At 44.6% G+C, this 11,508-nt stretch overlaps 1 protein-coding gene across 1 annotated transcript; it reads left to right on the forward strand.

Moving 5' to 3' along the window:
* Positions 1–7,374: 7,374 nt before the first annotated feature.
* LOC135712392 (uncharacterized) lies at positions 7,375–9,357 on the forward strand. Its single transcript, XM_065235383.1, has one exon. It carries the CDS (start codon positions 7,375–7,377, stop codon positions 9,355–9,357), a length of 1,983 nt encoding a protein of 660 aa, XP_065091455.1.
* The last annotated feature ends 2,151 nt before the right edge of the window (positions 9,358–11,508 follow it).

Genomic DNA, 11,508 nt, shown 5'->3' on the forward strand with positions numbered 1-11,508 from the left:
TTGTAACGGAAGAATTGATTTAGCTGATTTGAACTTTAATCTTGATGTAGCAAATTGACGGTAAAACAAAAAAACTTTGTATGCTAAACTGACAAATAAAACTTCACTTTTACAAAAAAAAAAAAAAAAAAAAAAAAAAAAAAAAAAAAAAAAAAAAAAAAAGTCCATTGCCTTCCTATTGTAGTTTAATTTTGCCTCGTGGCGCGTGACTCTGTCTCTCACCCCTGGTAGGGGAGTATGGGTCATAGTGAGACAACTTTTTGCAAGTAGATATAAATTTTTTTTTTTTTTTTTTTTCGATTTTTTTTTTCTTTTTGATTTGTTCGTACGTCGGGCAAAAAATTTAATTACTAGTAATTAAAATTAATTAATTAGTGAAGGTTTTAATTTTTTTTTCCTTCTTAAGTGGTTGCGCACCGCTTTTGCGCAACACTTATGGCATCTTCCGATGCCTACGTTACGCGAACCAGATACTATGAACCGTCTTCGAAAGGACCGTGGGTTGTCTTTTTTCGGCCCAAAAATAAACCTTTGAAAACTCTCGACATTACGAGAGATTTGCTGCGTAAGTATCCGGGAATCTCGGTACACAAAGAAAGATTCAACAAACTGCGTGTAGAAGCACCGACTTATGATGTGGCAAATAAAATTGCTGAACACGAGCTTTTTAGTGTTGAGTATAACATCTACATCCCTTCTCGAGATGTGGAGATAGAAGGCGTGGTCTCCGACGCGAGTCTGACTGTCGAGGACTTGAAACATGCCTCGGGAACTTTTAAAAACTCGACATTCGCTACCGCGCTAGTGAAGATACTGGATGTAAGGCAACTGCATTCAGCATCTTTGCTAGACGGTAAAAAAGTTTATAAACATTCAGACTCGTTCCGGGTGACTTTCGCAGGTTCAGTTCTCCCAAACTTTGTTAAAATTGATGGTGCTTTTTTTCCGGTGCGGCTGTTTGTACAGAGGGTATATAATTGTACTAACTGCAAAAGGCTGGGACACTCGGCCAGCCATTGCGGCAACAAAACTCGTTGTGGCAAATGTGGTGAAAACCACAAAGAGGATTCTTGCCACAAAGAATCAGTAAAATGCGCTTACTGTGGCGAGAATCCTCACCCCTTGCAGGAGTGCCCGATGTACAAGCAGCACTCCGATAAAGTGCAGCGTTCAATCTCTGGACGCTCCAAGCAGACTTATGCGCAAATGGTGAAGGCTGCATCAGCCGTCCAAGATGCAAACCAATTTTCGATTTTGTCAGCTGAAGAATCGGACTCTGACTCATCGGATGAAGGTGATTCTACGGTGGTACACGCACCTTCAAAAATGGACGGATCCTCAAAAAGAAAATGCCCCTCCCCGAAAGTGCGCCGTAAGAAAACTAAAATCACCTCCAGAAGATTGCCAAATTCCCAGGGTAATGAGGATGAAAAAACAAAACCGAAGGCTCCTGCTGATCCAATCCCTGGATGCAGCAAGAATTTTCCGCCATTGCCCAACAAAGATAAAAGAAATAAAAAAGCTGCTCCTCAAACTTCTCAAAAGAAATCCAAGTCCGAACGAGGTTTGCTAGCTTTTTCGGACATTGTGGAATTCATATTAAACATGTTCAACATACAAGACCCTCTAAGAAGCTTAGTTTCTGCCTTGCTTCCAACGTTAGAATCATATCTTAAGCAATTGACTGTTTCATGGCCCCTCCTTGCATCAATCATATCTTTCGATGGATAATTCGTCGAACGAGGTTGAAGATATGATCACTGTGCTACAGCGGAACTGCCGTAGTCTAGTGCCTAAACTAGACTCGTTCAAATTTTTACTTCACAATTCTGATTGTGATATATTTGCTCTCTGTGAAACATGGCTTTCTTCCGATAAAGAACTCAACTTCCACGATTTTAACATTATTCGCCTGGATAGAGACGATTCTTATGGAGGAGTACTTTTAGGGATCAAAAAGTGCTACCCTTTCTACAAAATTTCCCTTCCTGCTCTATCAGGCGTCGAAATCGTCGCTTGCCAAATAAATGTGAAGAACAAAGATCTTTGCATAGCTTCGGTATACGTTCCACCAAGAACCTCCATTAACCGTAGTCAACTCTGGAATCTAGTTTCGATTCTTCCATCCCCAGTATTAATTCTGGGTGATATGAACTCCCATGGTACTGGGTGGGGCGATCTATATGACAACAATAGAGCGGCTATTTTTTACGATTTATGTGACGATTTCAATTTGACTATTTTGAACACTGGTGAAGCGACACGTATAGCAAATCCTCCGGCTCGAGAAAGCCGACTCGACCTATCTTTGTGTTCAAGATCGCTATCATTGGATTGTCAGTGGAAGGTTATCAATGATCCCCATGGTAGCGATCATTTGCCAATCATCATTTCAATTAAGTGTGGCCCTCACTCTGCAGAACCATCTCGGGTTCCATTTGATCTTACAAGGAACATCGACTGGCAGAAATATGCAACGGCGGTGACAATCGGTGTCGAATCAATAGATGCGCTTCCACCATTGGAAGAATATCGATTCCTAGCCGATTTGATTTACAAAAGCTCACTGGAAGCACAAAAAAGAAAAGTTCCAAGTGCACCCTTTAAGAGGAGACCAGCCACACCTGGTTGGGACGAAGAATGCACAAAATTGTATGTAGAAAAATCTGATGCTTTCAAAGCTTTTCGAAGACACAAAACCTCCACTTACTTCGAGGAATATTCAAAGCTTGAGACAAAGCTGAAACAATTAATCAAAGCAAAAAAACGCGGTTATTGGCGCAATTTCGTCGAGGGACTCTCACGAGAAACCTCAATGAACACCTTGTGGAGGGTGGCTCGCAACATGCGTAACCGCTCATCTTTCAATGAGAGTGAAGAATACTCCAACCGATGGATATTCGATTTCGCTAAAAAGGTCTGTCCGGACTCAGTTCCAGCACAAAATATTCTTCGAGAAGCGTCTCCTAGCGGCGGCTCTCTGGATAGACCATTCTCAATGCTGGATTTCTCTATGGCTCTTCTTTCATCGAACAACTCCTCACCGGGAAGCGATATGATTAAATTCAATCTTCTGAAAAATCTCCCAGATATCGCTAAAAGACGCTTGCTAGATTTATTCAATTCCTTGCTAGAAAACAACATTGTACCGCCTGAATGGAGACAGGTCAAAGTAATAGCCATTAAAAAACCTGGCAAATCAGCGTCTGACCATAACTCATACCGTCCGATTGCTATGCTTTCGTGCATTAGGAAATTGTTGGAGAAAATGATCCTTCGGAGACTCGATCACTGGGTCGAATCAAATAACTTGCTATCAAATACACAGTTTGGGTTCCGCAAGAGCAAAGGAACAAACGATTGTCTAGCGCTGCTTTCCACAGATATTCAACTGGCCTTTGCGCACAAGGAGCAATTGGCTTCAGTATTCTTGGACATTAAGGGGGCTTTTGATTCAGTTTCCATTGAAATTCTGTCAGACAATCTGCACAGATGTGGACTTTCTGGAATTTTAAATAATTTCTTGTACAATTTGTTGTCAGAAAAGCAAATGAACTTTTCTCTTGGAAAACTGACAACTTCCAGAATTAGTTACATGGGCCTGCCCCAAGGCTCATGTCTCAGCCCTCTTCTTTATAACTTTTATGTCAAAGATATCGACAACTGTTTGGCAGAACAATGCACGCTAAGACAACTTGCAGATGACGGTGTGGTTTCCGTAAGAGGTCCACATGCCGTGGACTTGCAAGGACCATTGCAAAATTCCTTAGATAACTTGTCTTCTTGGGCTATGAATCTAGGGATCGAATTCTCGCCGCAGAAAACTGAACTGGTAGTGTTTACTCGAAAGCGGTACCCAGCCCAAATGCAGCTTAATCTTTTGGGCAGAAACATTACCCAATCATTGTCTTTCAAGTACCTTGGGGTCTGGTTTGATTCAAAGTGCACTTGGAATACCCATATTACGTATTTGAAGCAAAAATGTCAGCAGAGGATCAACTTTCTCCGTTCAATTTGCGGCACATGGTGGGGTGCTCATCCGGGAGACCTCATAACGCTTTATAAAACAACTATTCTCTCTGTTCTAGAGTACGGCTCTTTCTGATTTCTCTCGGCAAGAAAAAGTCACCTAATAAAATTGGAACGAATTCAATATCGTTGTCTGCGTATTGCCCTTGGCTGTATGCACTCAACGCATAACATAAGTCTCGAGGTTCTGGCAGGAGTAACACCCCTCCAGAACCGTTTCTGGGAGCTCTCTCTCAGAATACTAATCAAATGCGGAGTGACGAACACACTTATAATTGCAAATTTTGAAGAAATTCTTGGGCTGAACACACAATCTCGATTTATGAGAATCTACCACCACTACATATCGTCGGATATGTGTCTTCCTTGTTACACTCCAGACCGTGTTCACTTCACCAATCGCAGTTCCTCAATTGAATATGATCTGACCATGAAACAAGCAACTCATGGGATTCCCGATCAACTTCGACCTATTATTATCCCACGTATTTTTACTGAAAAGTACCAACAAGTCAATTGCATGAAAAGATATTTTACAGACGGGTCCCGTCTCAATGGATCCACTGGCTTCGGTGTCTTCAATGAAAACTCTAGCGTCTTCCGCAAACTTCAGGAACCTTGTTCCGTTTTTGTTGCTGAGCTGGCAGCAATCAACTTCGCATTGGGGATGATTTCCAATATGCCCACAGACCATTACTTCATCTTCACGGATAGTCTCAGTTCGATTGAGGCTATTCGGTCGATGAAACAAGGTAGGCACTCATCTTATTTCCTTTCAAAGGTAAGGGAGCAGATGAGTGTACTGGTCGAAAGATCATATATGATTACCTTTGTATGGGTCCCCTCACATTGCTCAATCCCAGGCAATGAGAAGGCGGACTCTCTCGCAAAGGTGGGCGCGCAGGAAGGCGAATTATATGACAGGCAAATTTCACACGATGAATTTTACCATTTAGTGCGTCAGAGTACCCTTTCGAGTTGGCAAACCGATTGGGACACTGGAAATCTTGGACGGTGGTTACATTCAATTATTCCTAATGTTTCTTCGAGAGCGTGGTTTAAAGGCTTGGGCTTAAGTCGTGACTTCATTCGGGTGATGAGTAGACTTATGTCCAACCACTACTCGCTAGATGCTCATCTCAATAGAATAAACCTCGTGGACAGCAACATCTGTAAGTGTGGAAACGGTTACGATGACATCGAACACGCAGTTTGGCAATGTACGGATAATGACGCCGCCAGAGAGCGACTTTTGAATACCCTCGAGGCCCAAGGAAGACAACCCTATGTTCCTATCAGAGACTTGTTGGCAACTCGCGATGTCTGCTATATGCAGTCCCTTTATGTGTTTCTTCAAATGTCTAGTATAAGAATTTAATTCCTTTGTCTTTTGTCTCTCTTTATTAGTTTTTGTTTGTCTTGTCCCCCTGTCTCGATGAGTCTCATCGTCGCCCACTGGTCACCATAGCCGGTCGAACTCCAGACGAAGCTAGAACAGCACTACTATTCATACTGGCGACAACGCTCTGATGAGACAACGAAACCCTACCCCAAGCTCCTCCCCTGATCCTATCCTTCAACAATGTACCCCTCTAACCTCGAGTAAGCCGCGAGTAATCGGCCCAACTCCTACTAGACATAGAATTAAGTGAATTTTGTTACAAACAGTGAACAATGAATTATCGGCTCCGTAAAGTTAACGCGATTGAGCCTTCCAAATAAACGAAATGGATAAAAAAAAAAACCTATCGACTTGATTCCAATCACACTATCCGTTTCTAGCTATAGGTAATCGAATGGCATACTTAAAAAAAATCACAATTTTTGATGTAAATACAGAAATTTTTAAAATATGTCTATATTGACCATAGCATGCTATAATTACAAATGGCATCAAAATCTGATTTTTTTAAAACATTTAAGCATGTGAAAAATCAAAATCTCGTAGGTTTTTTTTACATGTTTTTTTTTTTACACGGTACGTATCCCCCGTGTAAAAAAAAGAGCTGAGTGTACTGACAAGAGGTCATCGCACAATAAGGCGTCGTTTGAGCTAGAACGCCATCGCTGTTGGACATGCTGGATATGGCTCGGGCTGCCATGTCGTATATTGGACTTCAACTGAAATATTGCATGCTTCAAAATCAGTGAGAACACGGAATGATACCCACTACATCGCTGGAACGGTTGTGCTAATTTGCCGGAACATTGAATCAACCAACGAACCTCTATGCGATCAACCAACCCGGAAGCAACATACGAGATATACGAGAATTAAATGGTGGAAAATCATTTCATCGAACGCTGGACTGGCGCAACGCTTTCTTTGTAAGGTAAATTAAGCTTGAATAGTGTATGTCCAGCCGTGGGAGATTTTCTGTATACTAATGCCAATATTTCGAAATATTCTCCGGACCTACGACAAGGAAATCTGTTCTGGCCAATTTTGATTTGGCACTGTGCTACCATTCACCATCATCCAGGAGCAACGGTTTTGAAGCTCTACTTATCGGAAGGAAGTTTGGCACTTGGATATCAAGGAAGGCGCATCTTTTAAACCATCACACTGTCTGGGGCTCATGAGTAATTAAACCACAGTGGTGCACATCAGGCCAGTGAACACCCATCGGCACACTTTCCACGCAGAGAGGAAGCAACACACATTACTGTCAAGGTAAATTTACAGGTCTGACAGGTCTCTGCGAGTGAAACTCGATTCCAGTACTTCCTCGTATTTCACGAACTCGTCAGGTGTACCACAGGGTAGCAATCTTGGCCCGTTGCTGTTTGTGTTGTACATCAACGACGCACTTCTTCTACTTGGAGATGGCTGTAAGCTTGCGTATGCCGATGACCTAAAGCTGTACTTCGGGGTGCGGACTGCTGAGGATTGCATTCGTCTTCAATCGGTATTGGATCTGTTCGTTGATTGGTGTCGTCGGAATAAGCTTACCCTCAGCATTCCTAAATGTATGGTAATGTCGTATTACCGCATCAGGCAGCCGATTGTTTTCGACTATGCCATCAACGGTGTGGTTCTTCAAAGAACCGACCAATTCAGCGATCTTGGTGTTCTACTGGACCATAAGTTGACGTTCAACCTCCACCGCTCTGTTCTGATCCTTTCCTCTTCGATTCACACCATTATTTTGGAATTGTCGTCATCTGAGAGATCGACGTGTGACGTCACGTGGCTGCAGGTTTCCCTTTTGGAATTTTGAAGCGCAAATACTCGTTTCTCCGGGTAATTTTAACTAGTATATGCCTAGCGAAGCTAGGCTCTTTGCAAGATACTACACCGCACCTCTCTCTTTCTGCTAATTGCATTACCGTAACGATAACACCATGCCAACCGGTGGAATTCCAGCCAAGGCGCCGTCGATGAGGGCATTGACGGCAAGGTTGAAGCAGATACAACTATCGTTCAATGACATCTACCGGTTTACCCAAACATTTTCTGAATCCAACAACTTTACCGAGGTGGAGGTACGTATTGGGAAACTGGACGAGCTATGGGAGAGTTACAGTGAAACCATGGTAGAGATCTTTTCCCACGACGACTACAATGCAGAGAAGACGTCACTTGAGAAGGAACGCATCGAGTTCAGCGATCGTTATTATGGGGTCAAGTCCTTTCTAATGGACAAGATCAAGGAGCTCCAGAAACCCCAAGCACTGGAGCAGTCCATACGAGCAGGTGAAGGATCAACATCGGCCACCATTGATCATGTGCGCCTACCACAGATCAAGCTTCATACCTTCAATGGGAACATTGACGAGTGGCTGAGTTTCCGCGACTTGTTCATGTCGCTAATCCACTGGAAGGCGGAACTACCAGAGGTGGAAAAACTTCATTATTTAAAGGGTTGCCTTCAAGGAGAAGCCAAGGCCCTAATTGAACCACTCTCGATCACAGCAGCCAATTACCAGGTGGCATGGGATATGCTGTTAAAACGCTACAATAACAGCAAGCAACTGAGGAAGCGGCAGGTACAAGCTCTATTCAAGTTACCCACACTTTCGAAGGAGTCCGGAGCTGACTTGCACATCCTAGTGGAAGGTTTTGAACGGATTGTGCAGACTCTCGACCAGGTCATCCAACCGGTTGACTATAAGGATCTTCTGCTGGTGAACATCCTCACAGCAAGATTGGACCCGGTCACGCGTAGAGGGTGGGAGGAGGTATCATCAACAAAGGAGCAGGATACTCTGGAAGAGCTATGCGATTTCCTTCGGCGTAGAATCCAGGTTTTGGACAGCTTACCAACGAAATCCATCGACATTAGGGGTGTCGGCCAGTCGCAGCAACAACCGAAGTCGAAACCACAACCCGTGAAGGTCAGCTACAATTCTCAAGCGTCTAGGGGACGCTGCGTTGCCTGTTCTTCGGATCACCTTCTCCATCAGTGCAATGAATTCCAGGGGATGGCAGTATCGGACAGAGATGGTCTCGTAAAATCCAATGGACTCTGTCGGAACTGCTTCAGGACAGGACATAACGCCAAGGACTGTCAATCAAAATACTCCTGTAGGAACTGCAAGGGACGTCACCATACTCTAGTATGCTTCAAGCAGGGGAAGGAAAAGGAAACCAAGGTTGCTGCAGTTGCTGGGGGCAGCAAGTCGTTCACTTTTGCGGACCAACAGAAGTCATCTAGCTCATCCGATACGCAAGTGGCTAACGTGGCAGCCACGGAAACTGCAGTGTCCGCTGCAGCTCACCAAAGACCTACTCAGGTGCTTTTGGCAACGGCAGTTGTGGTTCTCGAGGACGACGTTGGAAATCGTCATCCAGCTCGCGCTCTACTGGACTCGGGATCCGAAAGCAATCTCATTACGGAGCGATTGAGTCAACGGTTACAGGTTGCTCGAAATCGGGTGGATATTTCGGTAGCCGGGATTGGTCAAGCGGCTACAAGGGTTCGGCAAAGGATTCGAGCGGTACTGCGGTCACGAATTTCTGACTTCTCTCGTGAATTGAACTATCTGGTTCTTCCAAAGGTTACGGTAAATCTTCCAACAGCCACCGTCAATACGGATACGTGGACTCTACCAAGTGGGATTCAACTGGCGGATCCTACATTCTTCGAACCGAGCGTAGTGGATCTCGTGCTAGGTATCGAATGCTTTTTCGACTTTTTCGAAACCGGACGGAGAATTTTCCTGGGGGAACATCTTCCAACCCTAAACGAATCCGTGTTTGGATGGATAATTAGTGGTGGCATTTCAGAACCAAATCGCTCTCTGCATATCAGTTGCAACATATCATCACTAGTTGGCCTGGATGAGTTAATTTCCCGCTTCTGGTCCTGCGAGGAGGTTGAGTGAGGCAAGGTCATCTCGCTAGAAGAAAAACAGTGTGAAGATAATTATGTCAACACGGTTCAACGAGGTTCAGATGGTCGGTACACCGTCTCACTGCCGAAGGTTGAAGATGCCATTTCACTGTTGAGCGAGTCTAAGGACATCGCATACCGGCGTCTCCAAGGAACGGAACGCAGACTCGCCAGGGATCCGTCACTACGTAAGCAATACAACGCTTTCATGGAGGAATACGTTAAGCTCGGCCACATGCGGGAGGTGGATGAAACTGAACTGGTGGTAAAACGGTGCTACTTCCACCCCACCCAGTGCTCAAGGAGGCAAGTACCACTACCAAAGTACGGGTGGTCTTTGATGCGTCGTGCAAGACGTCAAGCGGAGTATCTCTCAACGACGTCCTGACGACAGGGGCAGTTCTTCAGGAGGAACTTCGATATATTATTCTTCGCAGTCGGACATGGCAGATCATGATTGTCTCGGACGTAGAGAAGTGTTCCGTCAAATCCTCGTCTTCCTTCTGGAACGTGCCAATGCAATGTATTCTCTGGCGTTTTTCACCTACGGAGGTTATTAGGATCTACGAGCTCAACACGGTTACGTATGGCACAAAATCGGCACCGTTTCTGGCCACCAGAACGCTCAAGCAGCTAGCGATGGACGAAGAGAAGACATTTTCTCTTGCGGCAAGAGCGGTCCTTGAAGATACCTATATGGATGACGTAATCACGAGTGCGAATGACGTGGAAACAGCAAGGGAACTGCAGATCCAATTGAATAAGATGATGTCAGCTGGTGGCTTTCAGCTACGCAAATGGGCTTCAAACGGGAGTTCCGGAGGAAAACTTAGCCATTCGAACTTCGGATGAAATAAATTTGGATCCAGATTCAGCCGTTAAAACCTTGGGGTTGACCTGGATTCCATCTACGGACATTCTCCGGTTTCAGTTCACTATTCCCTCTCTGCACGCGGATGCAATATTAACCAAACGAAACATATTATCAGTGATTGCAACCTTGTTCGATCCTCTTGGGCTTTTGGGAGCCGTAATCACCACGGCCAAGGTTTTTATGCAGCGGTTGTGGACGATACTGGACGATAATAACCATACACTTAGCTGGGACCAGCCCCTACCTCCAACGGTGGGTGAGGCGTGGCGGCAGATCCACGTTCATTGCTTTTCAGATGCTTCGGAGAAAGCATATGGTGCCTGCCTGTATCTCCGCAGCATGAATAAGAACGGTGAGGTGAAGGTTCGACTTCTTTCATCAAAATCAAAGGTTGCACCATTAAAGTACCAGACCATTCCAAGACTGGAGCTCTGTGGAGCGCTTTTGGGAGCGCAACTTTTCAAAACGGTTTGAGAATCGATTAGGATTGATGCGAGCTGCTACTTTTGGACGGATTCCACGTGCGTTGGATTGAGGCTCCCCCAACGACCTGGACCACTTTTGTTGCCAACCGGACAGCTAAAATACAATCTATCACTGAAGGTTATCGGTGGTTCCATGTTCCTGGTACTCAAAATCCAGCAGACCTGATTTCCCGGGGAATTGCACCTCAAGATATCCTTGAAAATAAGTTTTGGAGGCAAGGGCCTACTTGGCTAGAGAGGAACTCAGATGAATGGCCGAGACCCCCGAATATTTCTTCAACAGGTGAAGAGGAAGCAGAGAAACGAAGAACGGTTATGGCAGCAACGGTTTCTACATTCGCTAAATTCAACAACGAGTATATTGGTAGATTTTCGTCTTACACTGATCTCGTTCGTCGCACCTACTGGTTGCGTCTGATGAAGTTGCTTAGAACACCATCCTCGGAAAGGAGCAACTCCGACGAGAGGTTTTCGGCGAGGAGTTGAAGGCGCTTTCCAAGGGAGAGACGGTTTCAAGAAGGTCACCATTACGTTGGTTTAACCCATTTGTTTCCAAGGATCAGTTGCTCAAACTAGGTGGACGGTTGAACCACTCTATGGAATCGGAAGAGGCTAAGCATCCCGTTGTTCTTCCAGCTCGACATCCCTTCCCGAAAAAAAAATGACAGTGAAATTTTCAGCAGAAACAATGCTCTAACATTAATTTTATTGTCAAAAATAAAAATGATTGTTATAATGTTGTACTCTTCCGAAAACGGCAAAACTGCTACCTAGCTGTACAATG

Source organism: Ochlerotatus camptorhynchus, unplaced genomic scaffold (genome assembly GCF_037179485.1).
Source record: "Ochlerotatus camptorhynchus isolate MF236.1 unplaced genomic scaffold, CSIRO-AGI_Acam_v1.1 ptg000477l, whole genome shotgun sequence".
In the NCBI taxonomy this organism is placed as follows: Eukaryota; Metazoa; Arthropoda; class Insecta; order Diptera; family Culicidae; genus Ochlerotatus; species Ochlerotatus camptorhynchus.

Bases quoted from the DNA above. Each gene is read 5' to 3' on its own strand.
- LOC135712392 (XM_065235383.1), top strand. From the start codon at position 7,375: ATGCCAACCGGTGGAATTCCAGCCAAGGCGCCGTCGATGAGGGCATTG.